General features: G+C 44.5%; 1 protein-coding gene across 2 annotated transcripts in view; it reads left to right on the top strand.

The window, feature by feature from the left end:
* Window positions 1-25,127, top strand: part of naa15a (N-alpha-acetyltransferase 15, NatA auxiliary subunit a) — a 117,285-nt gene that overhangs the window by 51,039 nt on the left and 41,119 nt on the right. For both annotated transcript variants that reach the window (XR_005460094.1, XM_038792487.1), the window contains exons 5-7: window positions 5,688-5,822; window positions 20,793-20,946; window positions 22,535-22,654. Coding sequence is in view for 1 of the 2 variants with exons in the window: in XM_038792487.1 (XP_038648415.1) it covers window positions 5,688-5,822; window positions 20,793-20,946; window positions 22,535-22,654 (409 nt within the window). In the remaining variant the exon portion in view is untranslated. The remainder of the gene's footprint in view (window positions 1-5,687; window positions 5,823-20,792; window positions 20,947-22,534; window positions 22,655-25,127) is intronic.

The raw sequence follows: 25,127 nt of genomic DNA, 5'->3' as shown, positions 1-25,127 counted from the left end.
TTGGTGGCTCATTCACCTTGGGCTTCGGCCTTAATGACCGATGATCTCGGTCCAGCTCGTACTGGGAGGAGTTCTCACCCTCTCCCATCAGCTCCGCCAACTTCTTAGCGAAGTACTCTGTTGGCCTTGGGCCCTCTGTCCCTTCAGGCAAGCCCACAATTCTCAGATTGTGCCGTCTTGAGCGATTCTCCAAGTCCTCGAGCTTTTCTCGAAGTCCTCTGTTGACCTCCACCACTCTCCGCAGCTCGTCCCCCATCGAGGTGAGCTGGTCACTGTGCTGCGACACTGCTTCCTCCACTTCCTTCACCTTCTCGCCCTGCTCTCTCACCTCGGCCGATGTCTTTGCCACAGCTACCCTCACCAGGCGATTGCCTCCTCCACCAATGATTTCAATGTGACCGCCGTCTCCTTCCTCAAAGCCTCCATGTGCCTCGCAAATTGCTTTTCCAGCTCCGCCGCCATCACCTCGGTCATCTTCTCCACCTTAAGTAGTGCGACCCCACCATGCGGTCCGGCATCCGCCATCTTGTTGGTGCTTTTGCTGCCCTTCTCATTCAATGGCGAACCTGGGTTTTCTTCCTTCTTCCTAGCTGCTTTTCGCATCCTCTAAAGACTTATTATTTCTTCTTTCTTTCTTCAATCCGAAAATAACTAAATAATTATTTTCACGGAACTTCCGGTGGCGCCCTCGAGGAGGCAGGTCGCAGGTCGGATCGCTCCCGCCCGAGATGGGCAAACGGACCTTTGTTTACGGACTTTTTAGGTACCTGGCAGCCTGAATCGGTGGAGGAGACGACAGGGAAGAGGCTTTCTTCCCGGGGTATGGGCGGCTGGACCAGAAGCGGTCGAGTGGAGCGGCAAGGATCGAAGCGGGAGCAGCGGGGAACCCGGGCCGGGCGGCCAAGCATGGCGGACGGCGGGGACCGAGGAGCGGAGGCTCACTGGCCAAGGGAGGAGCAGATGGAGTTTTTCAAGAACTGCTTCGCCGAGCTGAGGAGGGACACGCTGGACCCGATGAGAGCGGTGATGGACCGAATGGTCGAGACACAGGCGGCCCAAGGGAAGGCGCTCAGGGAGGTCGAGGCGAAGCTCTCCAGTCAGGAGGGCACGGTAACGGAGCTGGAGCACGAGGTGGAGGAGCTGAACGCCCGTCAGAGAAGGATGCAGGAGCAGCTTGAAGAGCTGGGGAACAGAGCCAGGAGGCAGAATTTAAGAATCGTTGGCCTCCCCGAGGGCTGCGAGGGGTCGGATGTGGGCGCATACGTGACGGGTATGCTTGAGGCGCTGATGGGACCGGAGGCCTTCCCTCGACCCCTGGAGTTGGATGGGGCACATAGAGCCCCCGCAAGGAAGCCCAGGATGGGCGACCGACCGAGGGCCTTGGTGGTCCGCTTTCACCGGCTTGCTGACAGGGAACGTGTGCTGCGATGGGCCAAGGCGGAGGGGAGCAGCAGATGGGAGAACTGCGAGGTGCGCATTTACCAGGACTTGGGACCGGAGCTGGCCAAGAGGCGTGCAGGATTCATCAAGGTAAAGGCAGCCCTCTACAAAAAGGAGGTGAGGTTTGGAATGCTATATCCTGCAAAGCTTTGGGTTACGTTTGAGGAACTCCACTACTACTTTGAGACACCAGAACAGGTTTGGACCTTTATTAAAGACAAGAAGCTGGACTTGAACTAATGGGCACTGAGTTCTTTCAGTGCTGTACAGTGGCGGCGGCCTGTTAACTTAAAGTTGCTCTGACTAGGACTTTTACTAAGAAAAAGAAGCTGGACTGGAACTAAAGGACTCGGGGCTTTCAGACATTTTGTGTGGCGGCGGTTTGTTAAATTATCCTGTACTGTAATGTTTTATCTAAGATTGTTTTCAGCCTGGACAGAGAGTGGGGGTTGGAGGGCGCACTGTTTAGGGTCCTTTGGGGGGATCGCAATGGGGGGGGGGGGGCCTGTGCTTGGTACCTTCTGGTGCGAGATCGGGGCCTCTGATGGGGGGATGGGCTAGGGGCTAGTCACGGGACTTGAAAGGGCTCGGTGGGATACAATTAGGTTAATGGGTCCCTGGTGGGTGGGGGGAGGGCCTGAGCGCTGGGACGGGAGACAGGTAGGCGCCAAGGGCAGGGGTCAGTGTGACTAGCGTAGGTCAGGGGGCACCAGGGAGATCGGAGGGGGGGCGGGGCGAGTTAGGGCCAAGCGCAGGGCTGACCTGGCAGGCCAGGCCTGGGGGAGTAGGGGAGACCAGGCCGGGGGGGGGGGGGGGGGGGGGGGGGGGGGGAGAAGAGGGTTAGGGCCACGTTAGCTTAGTGTAGTGGAACACGTGTGGCATGGGTAAACAGAGCTGGCAGGGAAAGTGCCGTATGGAAGGATTTTTGGTTTCAACATTTATTAACATGTTTATTCTTTCCCACTGTTCGTTTTCACTATGTTAAGGCTCTTTGCACAGGGCCATTTTTCGCTTTGTAACTGTTACAAATTTGTGTTAAATAAAAAACTTCAAAAAAAAAAAAAAAAAAAATATAATAATTATTTTCACAAATTTCCCCCCCAAAAATTCCAAAGTCAAGTCTCTTCCCCCGGGGACCGGATTTCAAACTCCTCAAAGATCCATTTTCAGTGGGAGCTACCCAGTGTGCCCAGTCCCCCTCTACATTGCATTCTGGACTCAGGCCTGCCACCTCGATTGCCTCGCCTCGTGTCAAGCTCCGCCCACTGATCCGACCTCTGGGTTGATGCCTCCCGCACCGGCCGCTGGACACTCCCGCAGGGCTCCTCACCAGCTCTAAACCAGACCGACCCGACGCCTGTCCCTCAGGCCCCAATGGCCGAAGAAACCCGGGAAGAAAGAACCACGGGGAAACCCCCGATAAAGCCCAAGAAATCGCGGACCGGCGGGAGCCTCTTCTCGACGCAGCCACTCCGCTCACGAGCGCCACCGGAAGTCGGGCCATTAGGCTCTTTAATCAATTCTATTGACCCTAATACTACGCTGCTCAGACCAAATACGTTTAGTGTAGGTAGCAGGGCAGTAGCGGAATGCCTGATTTTTAACCAGAAATCATTACTGATGTGAAGGAAATAAGCGGGGTCTCTATTTGGGGGCTACCTTTTGCCGATCGTGGCTCCCCCCCCCCAACAATAAAATCCAGCCCAATGTGGGACAACAATGGTGGCACAGTGTTTAGCACTGCTGCTTCAATGCCAGGGACCCGGGTTAGGTTCCGGCCTTGGGTGACTGCGGAGTTTGTACTTTCTCCCTGTGTCGGCATGGGTTTTCTCCGGGTGCTCCGGTTTCCTCCCGTAGCCCAAAGATGAGCAGGTTAGGTGGATTGACCATGCTAAATTGCCCCTTGGTGTCCCAAGGCAGGATGCTCTTTCAGAGAGTTGGTGCAAACTCAACGGGCTGAATGGCCTCCTTTTGCACTGTAGTGGTTCTGTGGTGTGTGAATTCTACACAATCTTAATACATTTCTTGTTTTCTCATTATTCACGAAAAACTAAACTGTTGGTATTCCTAAGGAGATAACTAATTTTCTGGTTCAAACTTTCAAAACCTCTGGCTAGACACTGACCCATCGTGGAGGAGAAGTTTTCTCCAACAAAAGTTGATTTTGACGTTGACCTACAATTGAAATTTCCACATCATCAGACATGTTTGCCTAACTTGAATGTAAACTGGTTTCTGGCATGATTTGTGTTGGAGTAACTATTGCTTCTCTATATATCCCAAATATCCGATTCACCAGAATCATGTGATTGCCTGGGAAGATGCTGTAGGAAGAGAATGAGGTGTTGAGTGTGATAGAGGAGGGCCAGGGTTTCGTGAGGGGAAACGGTCCCTACAGAATAGTGAAAGGTGAGTGGAGAGGAGAGGGTATTCAGTGGTGGGATTATGCTGGAGCTAGTGGAAATGGCAGAATACGGAGGCTGGTGGGGTGGAAAGGTCAGCAAGGGGAGCCCTATTGTGGTTCTGGCCAGGAGTGGAAGCGGTGGGGGAAGAAGGGTGAGTAATGGGTTGGACAATATTGAGGGCTCTGTCGACCACCGGGGGAAAGCAATACTTGGCTGAGGAAAAATGCTAATTGTTCAACTAATCTGAAACCCCTCAATCCTCTTCAAATAGCCATCTATCATAATAGCAGTTGCCTTCAAATTCTCCAAAATCTTTGAGCAGCCCCAGTCACACGATCACTGGCCATTTCCATGACTGCAAAGTGCTTAAGAGCAGACAAAATCAAAGCCATCTCTCCATTCGAACTGCAGTTAAAGTGGTTACTTGAGGCTTCGGATTCAAATTAGTCATCAGTGGCTTACGGTTAGTTTTCATCATGTAACTACTTCAGTCACAATGAAGTATTCACGCAGACAGTTAATCGGGAAGTTCCCTTTTAATTGGAAAATTACTGATCGCAAAATAAATTATTTTGATGCACACCAATTGTAGGCTTTAAAAAGAAAAGTACAAAGAATTTTGAATTTATAATTTAAATAAATAAAAAATTACTCTTTCAGGGCGAAGAAAGCTGTGGCAGTAATTGTGAACTGAGAATACCAGCAAAAACTTAGTTATGCTTAATTCAGAGTGCAACTTTTTCAAGGATTTTTGCAGCAAGTCTAAGACTGTAAGAATGGAGGTGTTCTCATCAGTTTACTGATTTCTAATTGATTGTATTATCAGGAGACTGCAACAGCACAGCTTCTGGAATAGCTTGCTACCTGTATTACAAACCTTGGGCCAATGTATTTGATAATTAATCACCTGATTTAAAGTGAAGTATTGTCATGTGAATTAGTTTGAGACTTAAATTTATTTCTTTGCATGCTACAAAGAAACTAATCGTTGTACTGCCAGTTGCTTGTAGGAATGGGTATCTTCTAAGTATTTATTAAATTTGGCTTTAGCGGGGAATGTTTCATAGATGGGCGATAGACATTTTGGATCCACTAAAGCACTCTATTTTTAACAAATAACCTGTGCCCTCGATCTTTTTTCATGCTTTGGGATACATACAATATATTTTTTAAGCAAGCGGTCAATCTGGCAACAGAACCATTGTCACTGACAGCACCTTTTGGACAAACCTCTTGATTCTTTCTGCTGATCGAAAATAAACTGGCCCCATGAGAAATAGTAAATTTGTGGCCTGTTTATGGAAGAGATTGGAGCAATGCATCGCAAATCTTTTAATCAGGATTTGTTCTCTTAAAGTTTGGATAAGTACTTTTCTGCTTGATCATAACTATGTTGAAAAATGCGTCTTTCTATTATGCCGTGTTCAAATTTTACATTACTTGCTCTTCCTACGTCTCCCAACAAGTTGTAGTACGACTGCTGAATAAAAGCACTTAGTATGGGCATATAGTTTTAAGGCAAAAAGCAAAATACTGTGAATATTGGAGATCTGAAATATGCTGAAAATACAGCTGAAAAAACTCAGCAAGTCGGGCGTCATTTGTTGACAGAAAAGTTATTTCCGTTCAATGACCTTTATTAGCTTTAAGATATTTATGAGCAGGAGCACAATGACGGCTGCACTTGTACCTACTGCGACCCTAAAATATAGAGCAAAACTATACACCATCTGTGTCTATCGCGCTATAACATTTTAAACTTCAATTATTTTCTTTAAATTTCAGTTTCATTTGATTTAATGATTACAAGCCACGGTCCCTCATTTGTTTGGTATATTTCAGGAAACAAGATACCAGTTACTTCAGCTTCGCCCTGCTCAGCGAGCCTCCTGGATTGGCTATGCTATTGCATACCACTTACTGGAAGATTATGATATGGCTTCTAAAATTCTAGAAGAATTCCGAAAGACTCAGCAGGTATGCTTCATGGCTGTAACATAGATTGATAGAATTTGATCAATACCATGCAACTTTGATTCCCTTTCCTATCTTTTCTGATGATATTGTAGCCAGGAATATTAAGTGTCCATTCCTCTTGTTTGACGTCTCTCATAATCTCTTGTGCATGCATCTCACCAACCTTAATTACCATGATCTGTGCATGTACCCACATGCATTCCACATCCATCTTAATCTGCCTCATGTTTCCACATTGTTGAGCAATCATATTTTTGACCTGCACATATCTAATACTGTTGTCTCTTCCAGTTCTCTGCTTCTTGTACCTCCTCTCTAATAGTTTGTCCTGATACTCTACCCCCTACAATTAGTTTTAGTGATCCCTTTCCGCAAATTCATTTTCCTGCATAGATGTGGGAATGCCGGCGTTGGACTGGGGTGAGCACAGTAAGAAGTCTTACAACACCAGGTTAAAGTCCAACAGGTTTGTTTCAAACATGAGCTTTCGGAGCACTGCTCCTTCCTCAGGTGAAAAGTACATTAACCTGAGGAAGGAGCAGTGCTCCGAAACCTCATGTTTGAAACAAACCTGTTGGACTTTAACCTGGTGTTGTAAGACTTCTTCCTGCATAGAAATTGCTCTCAGCCCTGTTGTGATGCAAACGGTCCATAGTGCCCCAAAACTGATCCCAATGCCTCCGGAATCCAAATCCTTCCCTCCATAAGTTTTCCAGCCACAGTTTCACTTGCTCCCATACACATTAACATGTGATAAAAGGGATAGTCTGGAAGTATTAACCATGGCGATTCTACTCTTTAGTTTCCTTCCTAGCTGCTGACTTTGTATGACATTAGACCTTACCTACCTTCTTTATAGTTTCCAATATTGACCATGACCTCTGGCTATTCTGCTTCCCATCTAGGAGGTTCTGGGTGGATTTCATGGTTTCCTTTACCCTGACATCAGAGAGGCATCACTCAAGCTGTACTTCTATTGGCGGTATTTGGAATACCTGTCTGTTCCCCAGACTATCGAATCCCCTTTGACTAAACTTTATTGTGCAATCATTTGAGCACGATCTGCAGGATTGAAGGCAGATTTGAAATAATCGCATAACTCCGCTGGCGGTCTTTGCACAGAATCAATTAAGTTCCCGAGGTATTTTCAATGATCCTTTATAGTGCAAACGACGAGGCTGATGCATTCACAGCACTCTTCAGCTTGAACTGCTGAGTGGATGGTGCATTTCGGCCTCTTGAGGTCTCCAGCATCACAGGTGGCAATCTTTCGGCCAATTTCTTTCTTGTCATATGCTCTCAAGGAATGTGTGGCGGCATTGGATATAGCAATGGTTGTTGAAAGCATCCTGACGGTAGTACTGATGAGTTGTGCTCCAAAAGTATTCATGCTCCCCAGCCAAACTGCTCCAGTGAAATTTCAACACTGGCAGTGTGGAAATTTGTCCAGGTGTATCCTGTCCACATAAAGCAGAAAAAGTCCCAATCGAATCAGTAACACTCCCATCAGTCTATACTGAATCATCAGCAAAGTGATGGAAGATGCTGTTGATACTCCTATCAGTTGGCACTTAGCAACAACCTGCTCACTGATGCACAGTTTGCCAGAGCCATTCTGTTCCATATCTCATTACAGCCATTGTCCAAAATGGAACAAAAGAGTTGAATTCTAGGAGTAAGACGACAGTGACACATTTGACTGATTGTAGCATCAAGGAGCCCTAGAAAAATTGAATTCAGTGGGATATGGGAAAAAATTTCCACTCACTGGCGTGTTATCTAACATGAAGATGGTTGGGGAAGATGGTTCCTCAAGGTAGTATCCTAGGTCCAGCCATTTTCAGCTGCTTTGTCAATGACCTTCCCTTCATCATAAGATCAAAATTAGGGATGTTCACTGATAAATGCACAGCTTTTGTAAAATATGGGAATTCTCAAATACTGAAGCAATCTTTGTCCATATACAGCAAGACTGGACAACATTCAGACTTGAGCTGAAAGCTGACTAGTAATATTTGGGTCAAACAAGTGTGAGGTAATAGAACATAGAACAGTACAGCACAGAGCAAACCCTTCGGCCCTCGATGTTGTGCCGAGCTTTGTCCGAAACCAAGATCAAGCCATCCCACTCCCTGTCATTCTGGTGTGCTCCATGTGCCTAGCCAATAACCGCTCGAAAGTTCCTATAGTGTCCGACTCCACTATCACAGCAGGCAGTCGATTCCACACCCTAACCACTCACTGAGTAAAGAACCTACCTCGGACATCCCTCCTATGTCTCCCATCCTGAACCTTACAGTTATGCGCTCTTGTAACAGCTACATCCACATGAGAAAATAGTCTCTGAGCGTCCACTCTATCTATCCCCCTCATCATCTTATAAACCTCTATTAAGTCGCCTCTCATCCTCCTCCGCTCCAAAGAGTAAAGCCCTAGCTCCCTCAATCTTTCCTCATAAGACCTATCCTGCAAACCAGGCAGCATCCTGGTAAATCTCCTTTGCACCCTTTCCAATGCTTCCACGTCCTTCTTATAGTGAGGTGACCAGAACTGCACACAATATTCCAAGTGTAGTCTCACTAGGGTCATGTACAGTTGCAGCATAACCCCACGGCTCTTAAACTCAAGCCCCCTGTTAATAACGCTAACACACTATATAGGCCTTCTTCACGGCTCTATCCACTTGAGTGGCAACCTTCAGAGATCTGTGGACATGAACCCCAAGATATCTCTGTTCCTCCACATTCCTCAGAACCCTGCCATTGACCCTGTAATCCGCATTCAAATTTTTCCTACCAAACTGAATCACCCGCACTTATCAGGGTTAAACTCCATCTGCCATTTTTCAGCCCAGCTCTGCATCCTGTCAATGTCTCTTTGCAGCCTACAACAGCCCTGCACCTCATCCACTACTCCACTGATGACACCAATCTTGGTGTCATCAGCAAATTTACTGACCCACCCTTCAACCCCCTCCTCCAAGTCATTGATAAAAATCACAAATAGCAGAGGACCCAGCACTGATCGCTGTGGCACACTGCTGGTAACTGGTCTCCAGTCTGAAAATTTTCCATCCACCACCACCCTCTGTCTTCTATGTGATAGCCAGTTACTTATCCAATTGGCCAAATTTCCCTCTCTCCCACACCACCTCACTTTCTTCATGAGCCAACCATGGGGAACCTTATTGAATGCCTTACTAAAATCCATGTATACGACATCAACTGCTCTACCTTCATCTACATACTTAGTTACCTCCTCAAAGAATTCAATCAAATTTGTGAGGCAAGATTTACCCTTCACAAATCCGTGTTGACTATCCCGGATTAAGCTGCATCTTTCCAAATGGTCATAAATCCTATCCTTCAGGACCGTTTCCATTAACTTACCGACCACCGAAGTAAGACTAACCAGCCTATAATTACCAGGGTCATTCTTATTCCCTTTCTTGAACAGCGGAACAACATTCGCCACTCTCCAGTCCCCTGGCACTATCCCCGTGGACAGTGAGGACCCAAAGATCAAAGCCAAAGGCTCTGCAATCTCATCCCTTGCCTCCCAAAGAATCCTAGGATAGATCCCATCCGGCCCAGGGGATTTGTCGCCCCTAAGGTTTTTCAAAATTGCTAATACATCCTCCCTCAGAACATCTACCTCCTCCAGCCTACCCGCCTGTAACACACTCATCCTTAAAAACATGGCCCCTCTCCTTGGTGAACACTTGAAGAAAAGTATTCATTCAACGCCTCTCCTATCTCTTCTGACTCCATGCACAAGTTCCCACTACTGTCCTTGACCGGCCCTAACCTCACCCTGGTCATTCTTTTATTTCTCACATAAGAGTAAAAAGCCGTGGGATTTTTCTTGATCCGACCCGCCAAGGACTTCTCATGCCCCCTCCTAGCTCTCCTAAGCCCTTTTTTTTTTTTAGCTCATTCCTTGCTACCGTGTAACCCTCAACTGACCCAACTGAACCTTTTTTTCGCATCCTTACATACGCTTCCTTTTTCCTCTCGACAAGACATTCAACCTCTTTTGTGAACCATGGTTTACTCTCACGGCCATTTCCTCCCTGCCTGACAGGGACATACAGTATTTGTTCCTTGAACAAGTTCCACTTTTCTTTTGTATTTTCATAATGACCATCTACAACAAAGATCTAATCATTTCCCCATGATGTTCAACAACATTACCATCACTGAATCTCCCATCATAAGCATCCTGACAGTTAGCATTGACCAGGACCAGCCATACATGAGCAGATTAGAGGCTGGAAATTCTGCCATGAGCAACTCTCCTCTTAACACCCCAAAGCCTGTTCACCATCTACAAGGCACAAATCAGGAGTGAATTGGACTACTCCACTTGACTGAGAACAGGTTTAAGAACGCTCAAGCTCGATGTTGTCGAGGACAAAGCCCACTTCGTCCATCACTAGCACATGATGGTCGCAGTGTGTACCATATGCAAGATGCACTGAAGCAACATGCCAAGCTTCCTTTTTAACAGCACCTTTCAAACCATGACCTCCACCACTTAGGACAAGGGCAGCACATGTATGAGAACACCATCACCTGCAGGTTCTCCTTCAAGCCTGACACTATCCTAACTTGGAACTATATCACTGTTTCTGCACCATCATGAGGTTACAATCCTGGATCTCCCTTGCTGACAGCACCATGGGTGCACCTACAACAAATTAACTGCAGTGGTTTGAAATGATGACGTACCACTACCTTTTTCAGTGGAATTAGGGATGGGTAACAAATGCTGACCTTGGTAGCGATGCTTAAATCCCATGAAAGAAGAAAAAAAATCCTTAATTATCCACTGACTAATGTAGCTTTAAAACACTTTTGCCAATGCTACTATCTACTCTTTGATCGGATAACTGGTTTTGTTTCCCTTAATTGTTTCTCCTTGTCTAAATTATATTCCTTAAATTTGTAAAAGAGTCTAATTTCAGATCAATTTTAAAGAGAAGTCTTTGCATACATCTGGTTGTGCTGTTCAGTTTTTAACCCTTGGGATATGGCTTCTTTAAGCTTCAGAATGCCTTCTTTGCCGAATAGAATCAGCAAGTCAATGTTTTCTGATTCTTCACCATTTTTTAAAAGAATAGCTCTCAAATTTAGCAATCAGCATTAAATATCTACTGTACTGACACCACCAGTCCCAGTAAGAATGGGGATGATTGTTAATTTTCCGGTAAATCATTATTTTCCTATATTGTGACAGTGACTGAACGGCAAAAGTACTGAATTTGCTATAAAAGTGTATTGAGATGTTGCTCATGAAAGGCGTTATATTAATAGAAGTCTTCCTTTATTTTTTAAAATAAATTTAGAGTAGCCAATTATTTTTTCCAATTAAGGGGCAATTTAGCGTGGCCAATCTGCCTATCCTGCACATCTTTGGGTTGTGGGGGTGAAACCCACGCAGAGACGGGGAGAACGTGCACACTCCACACGGACAGTTACCCAGAGTCGGGATTTGAACCCAGGTCCTCCGCACCGTAGGTAGCAATGCTAACCACTGTGCCACCGTGCTGCCCTGAAGTCTTGCTTTATTGATCGTTATTGCTCAGGCTTTCCTCAAATTGAGCTCTGAGACAGGACTTGGGTGCAAACTAGTGGACCAATATAGCTAGGCAATGGAACAAGTTGACTACCATTGACACACCATGGTTCAGTAGAGAATTTTCACTTGTCCCTTGCTGCAGTCAGTGGCTCTGGTTGTAAAGCTTAAGGCTAATAAGCTTCCATTCTTTATTGCAAATTGTTGAATCAAGATTGGCTATATGAATGTAATAAAGTAATGGGCTCTCCATGTTCATAGAACTCAGTATGGAACTGTGAAATCAAAGGTTCTGCTATGGATACCATTAGAGGAATTCAGTTTTGTTATTGGCCCAGAAAGTTCATGCATGCCAATAAAGGCTGTGTGTCTAGACACACCGAGAATAATCTAACACTTGTCAAAATATTTAGGATGGTGCTTGCTTTATGGAAATTGAAGGATCACATACATCACAGTCAAGCAAGGGAGAAAACCATGAAAGATGTAAATCACACAACATAGAAAATATATAGCACATAGGAGAGGGAGATCTGTAGTTATTAATATATATCCAAGAATGAACCCTTGGGGAACCCCTCTGTATGACTTTCGTTTGTCTGAGGAGGAAGAACAGAGAGGAGGAATGTCAGTGTTGATTAAAGAGAATATAATAGTGCTGGGAAGAGAAGATGCCTTGGAGGGGTCAAGGAGGGAATCTATTCAGTTAAGAGTTGAAAATAATAGAGGTATCATTACACAACAGGATGTATTTGTTGCAAGTTTTAGAGGAATAAATTTGCAAGGAAAAAATTGCAAATGCACAAACTGTAGAGTGGTGTTCATGAGCGATTTCAATTTTTGATCATGTAGATTTAAATAGAAATAGCATAAAGGGCACATTTGGGGGGGAGGGGTGGAAAGGGGGGAGAGAGTTTCCGAAGTGCATTCAAGAACATTTTCTTGATGAGTATGTTTCTGGTCTAATGAGAAAGGCATTACTGGTTCTGAGGAATTAGGTGGGTCAAATACTCCCCAGATGATAAGAGATAGTGAGTAAGATGAAGCAAAAAAAGGGTATATGCGCAAGCTGTCAGGTTGATAATTCAAGTGAGAGCCAGGATGAATATTGATAGATCAGATGAGGAATGATAAAGGAAATCTGAGATAGAGTTCGAGAAGAGACTACGAATCCAAAACTAGAGTAATGGCACATAAATAGTAAAAGGCCACTGGAGGAATGATGGGACCAATTAGTTAATTAATTAATTTAAACAATCTTTATTGTCACAAGTAGGCTTACATTAACACTGTAACGAAGTTACTGTGAAAAGCCCCTAGTCGCCACATTCTCGCGCCTGTTCGAGTATGGAGGGAGAATTCAGAATGTCCAAATTACTTAATGACACGTCTCTCGGGACTTTTGGGAGGAATCCGAAGTACCTGGAGGAAACCCACGCAGACACGGGGAGAACTTGCAGGCTCCGCACAGACAGTGACCCAAGCTGAAAATCGGACCTCGGACCCTGGCGCTGTGCGACCGTGCCGCACCCTATAGGACCCCAAATGGAGGTCATGGGCACAGCTGAGGATTAATTATCAAAGGGCAGCAGAGATTTGTTCAAGACAAATGGTATTCAACTAACTTAATTATGTTACAGCTTTAAATGACGTGGAAATCTCTATTGCAAGATCCCTGCCATCCTCTCAACCCATTCAGCCTTAATTTCCGAGGAGCATGTGGCTTCTCATTTACCATACCAAGCTCATCACCTCGCGTACATCTGTATTCAACTGGTGTACCTTTTGTGCAAGTTTGTTGATGTTGTCTTGTATTTTGTTGCAATCTTCATATTAGTTATACATCGACATTTTGATGTTATCCATGCATTTTGAAATTGTACTTCTAGTTCCTTAGTCCATATCATTTATATGATTGGTGAACCACAGACATCTCAGCGCCAATCTTGTGGAATGCCACTTCCATCCTCTTGATTTGTAAAATAGTATTGATTACATTTGTGCAACTTTTCACACACTTCAGCATTAGGAAGACATTTCTATTAAGTGCTGTATTCTGGTATGTTGCCATTTTAACGTATGTTGTAAGACCAGCTTAGTGAAATTGTGGGCTTGTCATTTCATCGTTTGATAGTTGTGCATAATTAGATTTTGATTTAGGTGGTGGTTATTGATTTTCTAAGTTGACTCACCAAAAAAGTATTACTTTTACCTGTTAGCGCTGTATGATTTTGTGTGTACAGAAAAACACCGATGTGGTTAATATCACATCTGGTCAAACAACAATTACTCAAATTCATATAAAGCCTTTAATGAAATAAAATGTGTCCAGCTGCTTATCAAGGTTTTGACACTGAGCCAAAGTTTTAACAATGAGCCACTTGCGATATTACGGCAGATGACCAAAGTTTTAAGGAATGCCTTAAAGCAGGATAGAAAGGCAGAGGTCCCTCCATCCCCACCACAGCTATTTGTTGCCGCTATCTTCATCCATGCTGTTCCCATCTTTAGACTCAACTATTCAAGTATTCTGCTGGCTGGCCACCCATCCTCTACACCCTAAAGTTCAATCTGTGCAAAATTATCATGTCTTGTCCATTGCCAAATGCCTGCTCAACTATGGCCCCTGTCATCACTGACCTATAATGGAACTCAGTTTTCCCAGTGTCTATGATTCAAGTTCTTGTCCTCATGTTTCGATCTCTTATAATCTTGTTACCTTCTCCAGCTACACAACTGTGCACTTACGGTCCTTACCCCACTACCTGCTGAGCTGCATTCCTCTTGACTCGAGTCTTTTAAGCATCTCCTCCTCTCCCCACCACTGGTTTCTGTGCTGTGGGTTCACAATCCTTTTCTAAAGTCTTTTGGTTATTCAGTGGCTTTTGTTTAAAAATCCTTCAAATCTTTTGGTCACCCCTCCTAATATCTCCTCCTTTGGTTTTAGTATCCACATTTTTGTATTCTTCACTTTGGGGTTTATTTCTGTGCAAAAACCTTTAAAAATGCAAGTTATTGTGATTTTTGAGAAGAAATTTAATGTAGGATTTTTTTTCAGCCATTTGATTATATTTTTTATGCTAGTCAATCTCCTGTGGCATTTCAGGAAGTCAACAGCAAGAGTAGTCTTCAGCCGAAATGGGGTTAGAAATTGAGAGATAATTGAACCAAGGTACCCTATGTAATTCATACATCTATCCTACTATTTACATAATACCTGGCTCTTTAGATTCATAGTTAATTTTGTAGGGGGTGAAAGGTGCAAAACTGAGGCACTACAACATCATTACATGGGCTCTCCATTATAAGTACAGCTATAGCAAATTATAATGTGAATCATGTGACGGGAAATAATTTCAAATGTAAAATATGTAATGTACTAGCAAATAATGTTCCCTCTGACGGATAAGGTCAATCAGCTGATGGCACAAACAGAGACAAATGGGTATGATTTGGTGGGGATCACTGAAACATGGTTGCAGGAGGACCGGGTCTGGAAGTTATATTTCCAAGGGTACTCAGTATTCCGAAAGGATAGACAGGATGGAATAGTAGGTGGAGTTGGTTTATTGGTTAAAGATGGCATCAAGACTATATTAAGAAATTATATTGGCACTCTGGGCCAAAATGTTGCATCGATATGGATGGAAATAAAAAACAAGGGGGAAAACTCCATAGTAGGAGTAATTTACAGGCCCCTGAGCAATACTGTCAGAGTGGGACATAATATAAACCAAGAAATAATGAGGGCTTGTGGGAAGGGCACAACAGTAATCATGTGTTTTTTAAAAAATAACTTTACAAACCAATTTTTTTTTCCAATTAAAGGGCAATTTAGCACGGCCCATCCACCTCCCCATCACACCTTTTGAGTTATGGGGGTGGGGCCCACGCAGACACTGGGAGAATGGCCGAGATCGAAACTGGGACCTCGTCGCCGTGAGGCAGCAGTGCTAAGCACTGGGCCACCGTGCCGCCCAATCGTGTTATTTTAACATGCATGTTAACTGGATTAATCAAATTGGCACGGGTAGCCTCGAGGGGGATTTCATTGAGTGCATGAGGGATTGTTTCTCAGAGCAATATGTTGTGGAGCTAACCAGGCAGTGGCTAGTTTAGATTTAGTATTATGTAATGATGAAGGGTTGATAAATTGTCTTGTCGTTAAGGATCCTCTTGGAAGGAGTGATCACAGCATGCTAGTATTTTAAATTCAGATTGGGCAGCACGGTGGCGCAGTGGTAGCACTGCAGTCTCACGGTGCCGAGGTCCCAGATTCGATCTCGGCTCTGTGTCACTGTCCATGTGGAGTTTGCACATTCTCCCCGTGTTTGCGTGGGTTTCGCCCCACAACCTAAAGATGTGCAGGGTAGGTGGATTGAACACGCTAAATTGCCCCTTAATTGGAAAAATGTATTGGGTACTCTAAATTTTAGAAAAATTTAAAAATTCAGATTGAGAGAGAGAGAGGACGAGAGCCATAAGTCTCCGGGACCTTAATGCCTGCACTTTAGGGTATTTAAGGAGGTCGCAGCAGAAATAGTGGGTGCATTGGTTATGATATTTCAAACATCCCTGGATTCTGGCACAGTCTTGATGGATTGGAATCAAACTAATGCAGACATTTTCAAACCCAGGGTCCCAGCTCCTGGGCGGGTGTAAGAAGGGTTGTGGACCGTTCACGACCATGGGTCCAGGCGCCATGGCATTCCTGATTGCACAAAATAATACCCAGTGGTGCGACTGCCATTTTAAAATGCCAGCCGCGACGTGCTTTCAGAATTCTAAACGTTCCCGCATCCGTGGCGCCTCAGCAGTGCGCAGGAACAGAACCCATCAAGGAAGCACGCCTCCTTCTGACGTCAGCACGTGGGCCCAGGATCAGATGATTTGTTTTAAGTCGCTGGAGTCTTCCTGCCTGGAGCGGTGCAAGAGGTCAGGTCACGTCAGCTGACGTCACCTGTTCAGGACGCAAGGCAGAGTCCTCCGTTTTGCAGCTGCAGCAGTGCTGGTGTGAACTCCAGGGACTCTGGTGAACAGCCCATGAAGAAAAAGCTGAAAACAGAACAAAGCAGCATAAAGATGATTACTTGAGGTGTAGGTTTATTAACTGTACCAATGTAAATGAGGATTCAAAGTTCCCCACCATAGGGGCATCACATCACAAAGTTCAGGTGTGTTAAATGCAGGGAAGCACTGGCAAATGAAAGTTTAAAACACAAAACTTTAAAGACGTTTAAAGTCTCAACATGGGGAGTTCGAGGACAAATCTCTTGGTTTCTTTCAATGAATGCAGTTATCAAAAATGTAACATTGAATAACAAAGTGGAGTTTGCACATTCTTCCTGTGCTTGTGTGGGTTTCCTCTGCCCCGATTTCTTCCCACTTTCCAAAAATATACAGGTTCGATTGGCCATGCTAAATTGCCCCTAGGTGGGGTTGCAGGGATAGGGTGGGGGCTTGGACTTAGGTAGGGTGTTCTTTCTGAGGGAAGTGCATACTCGATGTAGGAATGCCCTCCTTCTGCACTGTCGGAATTCTATGATTCCATGAAATGAAACCCTGATGGCCCAGCAGGCTCACCTGCCACATTAAAGATATGTGAAACTCGTGGGGCACTATGGCCGGCCAGCGTGCATCACGATGCTTGACCTGAGTGGATCCCAAAGGATATCCAGTTGTTAAAAATGGGTCCCGGGTAAAAAAAAGTTTGAAAAACGCTGTGCTAATGTGAGGACCCTATTCAAAAATGGAGAGAGGCAAAAAGTAAGAAACTATAGACCGGTTTAGCTTGACATCTGTGGTGGGGAAGTTTCTGGAATCAATCAGTAAGGAGGAGATCACGGAACATTTGGAAAGACAAAGCTAAATCCACCAATGTCAGCATGATTTTATGAAATGAAAATTGCTTATTGTCACGAGTAGGCTTCAATGAAGTTACTGTGAAAAGCCCCTAGTCGCCACATTCCGGCCCTGTTGGGGAGGCTGGTACGGGAATTGAACCGTGCTGCTGGCCTGCCTGGGTCTGCTTTAAAAGCCAGCGATTTAGCACAGTGTGCTAAACCAGGCCCTAGTGTGCTAATGCTAGTGGGGTAATGCTTGACAAACTTGCTTGAGTTCTTTGAGGATGTAACCAGCAAGCTGGATAATGGAGAACCTGTGGATGTGGTACATCCAGACTTCCAGCAGGCGTTTGACAAGGTACCACGTAAAAGATTGATCCAGAAGGTGAGATCGCAGGGAGTTGGAGCTAGAATACTAGATTGGATAAAAGATTGACTGACTGACGGGTTAAATGGGTCCTCCTCTGGCTGGCGAACTGTAACTAGTGGGGGCCGCAGGGTTCAGTCCTCGGAACCGCAACTGTTTACAATCCTATATAAATGATCTGCAAGCAGGGAGAGTGTAACATAGCAAAATTTGTGGATGATACTAAAATAGGTGGAAAGCAGGCAGTGAAGAGGACGTGCAGATTTTATAAATGGATATAGATAGGCTAGGAGAAGGGGTCAAAACTTGGCAGATGGAGTTTAAATGTGGCAAATGTGAGGTTATCCATTTTGGCCAAAAAAATAGGCATATTGTTATTTAAATGGAAAGCAGATACAAAATGCATCTGGGCAGAGGGTTCTGGGTGTCTTTGTTCACCAATCACAAAGTATGTGATTGGGGCAGCACGGTAACATAGTGGCTAGCACAGTTGCTTCACAGCTCCAGGGTCCCAGGTTCAATTCCCGTCTTGGGTCACTATTTGTGTGCAGTCTGCACCATCTCCCTGTGTCTGCATGGGTTTCCTCTGGATGCTCCGGTTTCCTCCCACAGTTCAAAGATGTGTGGGCTAGGTGGATTGGCCATGATAAATTGTCCTAGGTGTCCAAAAAAAGGTTAATTGGGGTTACTGGGTTAAGGGGATGGGGTGGAAGAGGTGTTTGCTTGAGTAGGGGTGCTCTTTCCAAGGGCTGGTGCAGACTCGATGGGCCGAATGGCTGCCTGCACTGTAAATTCTATGTATGCAGGTACAAATTGTACTAAGAAAGGCAAATGGAAGGTTAACATTTATTGCAAAAGGACTGGAGTATAGAAGAGAGAATTATTGTTGCACTTGTATAGTGTTTTGGTGAGACAACATCTGAAGTATTGTATCCAGTTTTGGCCTCCTTATTTGAGGAAGGATGTGGTGGCATTGGAGGCAGTTCACAGGAGGTTCATTAGATTGATTCCGGGGATGAAGGACGTATGAGGAGAGATTAAACAGTTAGGGCTTATACTCGCTGGAGTTTAGAAGGATGAGAGGGGATCTGATCGAGGTATATAAAATACTAAAAGGGATTGATAAAGTAAATGTAGACCAAATGTTCCCCATTGTGGGGCAATCTAGAACAAGAGGTCACAGATATAGGTTGAGAGGTGGTAGATTTAAAACTGCGATGAGGAGGCACTACGTCTCGCAGAGGGTGGTGAATTTGTGGAACTCGCTGCCCTGTAGTGCGGTGGAGTCTGAATGGTTTCAAGAGGGTGATAAAAACAGGCTAAAGGGATATAGGGAACAGGTAGGGAGGTGGCTTAGAGTCCAGGGAGGTGGCTTAGAGTCCAGGAAGAGATCCGCCATGGTCTGATTGAATGGCAGAGCAGACTGGAAGGGCTGAAATGCTTACTGCTCTTAATTCCTATGTTCCTAAGCCTTATGGCCATACAGCGACCCAAAAGTTCCCACACAGGCCACACACAAGTTGGCCCCGTTAGGTTACATGACCGCACAATTTTAGAAGGCCACATATTCGAATGAATTGACCATGCACAACAAAAATTAAAATGGAGGGTACACTGCTTGTAGATGTCCCATGCCATTAGGTGATTGCGATTTTCATAAAAACAGGGATCCAGGTGGCAGTGGGATAATCATGGACACTTAATTAAGATCATTCGGAATGGACCTAGGATTTTACAATAGTGGGATTGCAGGGTTTTCGAAGTTCTGAGTTTTTCCCAGAATCTCTGTCATGTCATGGGGTCTGGCCACATTGGAGCAGAGGTTGATCAGAAACAAATGCAGGTGCTAGGATCACTGGGAGAAGGATATAGGAGCATTGGGAAGGTGCAGTCTAGAAGTTTGAGAGTTCCAAGAGTGAATTATCTGATCTGGGGGTGAGTGGGTGATGAGGAAGCTTAATGAACAAAACACTTGAGTTGCAGCGAGATTAGGGAATGGATCTTGGAGCATTGAGCTTTCTACTGAGATATGACATCGGCAGCATAAACTCAGCAGTGGTTTAGGGGCATTGATCAAAGGAATGGGAGTTAAAGGGGTTAAGGGGTGGGGGTTTGTTGGATTGCGGGTATAGGGTGGATACGTGGGTTTGAGTAGGGTGATCATGGCTCGGCACAACATCGAGGGCCGAAGGGCCTGTTCTGTGCTGTACTGTTCTATGTTCTAAAGTACTGCTGGCACCATTAGAACCATTGGGTTGGTGGCATCAAATACTACTTTCTTCCATAGGGCAGCCTATGTGTATTCTTGCCTTAACCCAGGCATTTTCTGCTGGTTAAACTTAATGGATAGAAAATATAGTACTTTTTCTTATGTACAGTTATGTTGTGTTTTTGGACTTGTGCACCAGTTTATTTGGCCTTTTGAGAAAAGCAAAGAATTTTTAATAAACTGATTCAGTTGTTGAATAGGATTCAGTTATGGATTGCTGCACTGATTACATTTCAGAAAATTCTGAAAGCTGTGCATAAGTGTTTAGAACATAGTGTAGAAGGAGGCCATTCGGCCCATTGAGTCTGCACCGAACCACTTACGCCCTCACTTCCACCCTATTCCCGTAACCCAATAACCCCTCCTAACCTTTTTGGATACTAAGGGCAATTTATCATGGCCAATCCACCTAACCTGCACATCTTTGGACTGTGGGAGGAAACTGGAGCACTCGGAGGAAACCCACACAGACACGGGGAGAACGTGCAGACTCCGCACAGTGACCCAATGGGGAATCGAACCTGGGGCCCTGGCGCTGTGAAGCCATAATGCTATCCACTTGCTACCATGCTGCCCTCGTTTGTTTTGTTAAAATCTAATTCCAGTCAAAGACCTGGGTTTTGTGTGAGGTCAAGGGGTTCAAAAATATATGGTGAGAAGTGTAAAATGAACGTATGCCTGTAAAGAATGAGGTATTTCAAGAACTGGTGGTGATTGAATTTTAAGGAGCAAAATGAAGCATGAACACTTCTGCTTTGCGGTAAATTTTTACAAATAAAAACATTATGCTTCACAACATAATGGTGGGCTGGGACAGGGAGGAGTTGATTTTTTAATTGCTGTTCTAAAGCATGCTTAATTAAATGTATCTTTAAGCAAAGGATTTACTAAATACATATTTTTTTAATACATAGGCTTCTCCTGATAAAATTGATTATGAATATAGTGAACTGCTGCTATACCAGAATCAAGTGCTGCGGGAAGGAGGGATGTATAAAGAGGCTCTGGAGCATCTCGACAATCATGAGAAACAAATTTGTGACAAATTGGCTGTGGAGGAGTGCCAAGGTAGTGGAACTTTATTTGTTACAACTTGTCGGAATATTGTCCCATTCTGTCATTTTAAGTGTTGCGAGAAAGTAACCAGTACTATTTAAATTGGCAAATTTGGTTAAAGATTAATACGAAATAACTTGTTTTCTAAATTGCTTTTTGTTTGTGCTTTGGAAGAATTAGGTTATACTATAGGGAAGGTTTCCAAAACATTTTGAGCTGAGGAACCCCAGTAACTGACCAAGAGCATTGGGGAACCCGAACCATTCTCTCAATGTTGGCGCTCCTTTTTTTAAAAATCTGGAAATAGGTGCGAACAAAGAAATCAAATGTAAACAAGTATTTTCTAGCTAGATCTATACATAGATTAATCTGTTAATAATTAAACAATTCACAATTTAAAATATATGTCTTTGTTATTGTTAATGGGGGGAATGATGCTGGAAAGCTGATTCTAATAGAGACACATGCACACTCCCTCACCCCCACAAACACACACGCGCATCTGCCTCACATTCACACAATGCTCACACCTCTTATTCACACACACGCGGGTCTCTCTCAGACACACACTCCCCTCTCTCTCAGACACACACTCCCCTCTCACGCTAACCTTCCTCAATGCCCTTGCCTGCTCCTCGCGCCCTTGCCCCCCCCATCTCCCGTCCTTGTTCCCACCATCCTCATGCCCTCGCCCCCCTCAAACTGGCATTTACCGGTCACATGGTGGCCGCCAGCTTTGTGAAATCCTTCATTGGCCCTTGGGGCTCCGAACATCCCTGCCTGGGAACCCTGCTTTTTAGAGTCTACTTTCGTATTTATGAAATAACAAGAGAAATTAATCAAGTATAGCCAGTCTTTTGTGTGATTCTAGGTTTCAAATGCACTATTTGTGTTTCTCATGCCATCAAAAAGGTTATGGCATTTAAATTTTTTTCTTTTCAAGTGGAAATAAAAAAAATACAAAGTTCAAAAACCTTGTAACCCAGTGTTCATGAAATCTACAAATTTTGCAAATTACAAGTTCAGAAATTTGGTTCCTTATTATTTTTCACTTAGTCCCTGTTGGGTGCACAACCACCAAGTGTAGTTTCTGTTTGTATTTAAAACATGATTACATGGTTCATAAATTGTCTTTAAGTATACAGTGCATATTCCAGTAACACATTTGTAGAGCCCATATTGTTCTGAAGTTTTTCAGATTTAAAAAAATATAAATTTGAAGTACCCAATTCATCTCTTCCCCCCCCCCCCCCCCCCCAAATTAAGGGCCAATTTAGCGTGGTCAATCCACCCACCATACCCTTGGTGTGGGGGTGAGACCATGGAGACACGGGGAGAATGTGCAAGCTCCACACGGACAGTGACCCGGGCCGGAATCAAACCCAGTTCCTCTGTGCTGTGAGGGAGCAGTGCTAACCACTGCGCCACCGTGCCGCCCATGACATTTTTCATATTCACATACTTTTGGCAACTGTCCTTCATCCAAAGTTTAACAAATTTAGCTGCCTATAATTTAAGAATATTCAACTGATCTGTTCCATTCAATGGTAACTTCGCACAATAACCGTTACGATGTAAGATGTGATCTGATCTGAAACAGGAGAATTGATGTTAAAACTGAACAGACTAAAGGACGCCGCAGAAGTTTACAGACGATTGCTGGAGAGAAACCCTGAAAACTGGGCCTATTATGAAGGATTAGAAAAGGCATTGAGGCCTGGTGAGTTATGCTTGGAGTGTGGACATTTCTGTTAAGGTGCCTAATATTGTTATGAACAGTGTGCTACATTCAGCCTGAGGCCTAAACACTGGATGTGGCGAGTCTGGGGTGAAAGCTAGGGGGGTCGGGGGGGGGGGGGGGGGGGGGTCTGGCTGCTGGAGAAGAGAGAAACTGCTGGGTGAGGAGTGGTTGAGGACTTTGGGTCTGTATTCATTGGGAGTTTAGAAGGATGAGGGGGGATCTTATTGAAACTTACAGCATAGTGTGAGGTCAGGATAGAGTGGACAGGGAGAGGATGTATCCACTGGTAGAAATACTAGAACCAAAGGGCACAACCTCAGACTGATCCTTTAAAACAGAAATTAGGAAGATTTTTATCAGCCAGAGGGCGGTGAACCTGTGCAACTCTTTGCCGCAGAAGACTGTGGAGGCCAAATCACTGATTGTCTTTAAGACCGAGATAGATAGGTTCTTGATTAATATGGGGATCAGCGGTTGTGGGGAGAAGGCAGGAGAATGGGGATGAGAAAAATATCAGCCATGATTGAATGGCTGAGCAGATTCGATGAGGTTAGTGGCCTAATTCTGATCCTATGTCTTATGGTCTTATAGGTGAGGCTGGATGGAGACAGGGGAGACGGGCAGGGAGGAAATGTTGAGGGTGGGGCAGGGGGATGGCCATTAGAGTGACTGGAGTCTGTGTCTCGAACTCTCTGAGTCTCTGTTTTCACTTGCCCTCACCCACCCGCACAGGGCTTAATAGTGCGTGAGTGGCCACCGGGATACCTGGAGTGAGCTGGACATTCACTCACCACCTCACATTCTAATTGTCATCTTTATTATTTGTTTATTGCTTTAGGATTGCTTTAATTTTGCTGTGTTTTTTTTCATGCCTCAACTTTTGAAATTCATGTTTAATGTGGCACATATTTCCATAATTTGTTCATTGGTCACTTGAGTGAGAAAAAATTTGAAATGTGGCCCATTGCATAAACAAGTTGGACAAACCTGTTGTAGAATGATTATGATATGTATTTTCATTCACTTTTCCTAAAAAGTAAGTTTGGGGTCTCGTTTGGGAAACTATGCTGGTGAGTCAGCACTTCCTTGGACGTGAGGAGGGAGGAGAGAGATTAGACTAGAGTTTGACTTGAGATAGTCCAAGATCGAATTTCTGTTCCACAAATTAATGTAGATGCTTTTATGAAGTTGTAGTGTCAGACCTTAAAATTAAAATAACTTGCAAATTACAGACTTTGTGCGTTCTATAATCACTTGGTGTGCAGAAGCATATGCATCGGTTTTGTAATTAGGCATATGTTGTGTGCTGTGTTTTGCAGGGCTTTCACTTATTGTAGTAAGATTGGGTATGGTAGTGGAGTGACAATCATGACACAAACTTTTTTGAAGACCAGTTGACAGTGAAGTGGCATTTTCTATGCCGATGAACAGTTTGGTTGTCTTCCCTGGGAGCTGGGAGAGGGATTTAGTTTTCAGATCATTTTGGAACTTAAATGATTTCTGGTAAATTGAGTAGAAGAAGAAAGGAAAGGAGATTGACTGGACTTGTTTTGATGGTAAAGACTTCTGCTATATCTGTATGTTGGGCTTGAGGAAAATGTGGACAGCCATGTTAAAGGTTGTGGAAAGAATTAGCTTTTTCTACCAATTTTTTTTCTTCCCTCTCCCCAATGCTTGGATTTAAAAAAAATTAAAATTTAGAGTATCCAAACCATTTTTTCCAATTAAGGGGCAATTTACCAATGCCAATCCTCCTACCCGTGCACATTTTTGGGTCGTGGGGCCGAAGCTCGCGCAAACACTGGGAGAATGTGCAAACTCCACACGGACCGTGACCCAGGGCCGGGTTCAAACCTGGGACCTCGGCACCGTGAGGCAGCAGTGCTAACCCCTGCGCCACCGTGCTGCCCCCCAGTGCTTAGATATGGTTTCATCAGAAGTGCAGGGCATTATAATCCGGCCTGATTGAGATATGGCTCACCCAATGTCTTATGTAAATTTTTGATTGAGCTAGTTAGCAGCCAAATGTAGGAACAATGGCTGCTAACGTTTCAAGTCTTGGATGACTTGAGTCATCCAGACGACCCCTGCTCTTTGTAATATATATAAATTACTTGGAAGAAAACGTAGCGGGTCTGATTAGCAAGTTTGCGGTTGATACAAAGATTGCAGGAGTTGCGTATCGTGATGAAGATTGTCTGAGAATACAACAGGATATAGATAGGCTGCAAAATTGGGCAGTGAAATGGCAGACGGAGTTTAACCCGGACAAATGCGAGGTGATGCATTTTAGTAGATCCAATTCAAGTGGGAGCTATAAAATAAATGGTAGAACCATCAGGAGCATAGAGGCACAGAGATCTGAGTGTGCAGGTCCACAGATCCTTAAATGTGGCAGCACAGGTGGAAATGGTGGTAAAGAAAGCAGATGGCATGCTTGCCTTCATAGGAC

The sequence above is a fragment of the Scyliorhinus canicula genome, chromosome 3, assembly GCF_902713615.1.
Source record: "Scyliorhinus canicula chromosome 3, sScyCan1.1, whole genome shotgun sequence".
NCBI classification, from domain to species: Eukaryota; Metazoa; Chordata; class Chondrichthyes; order Carcharhiniformes; family Scyliorhinidae; genus Scyliorhinus; species Scyliorhinus canicula.
This window is presented reverse-complemented; position numbering and strand designations above follow the sequence as displayed.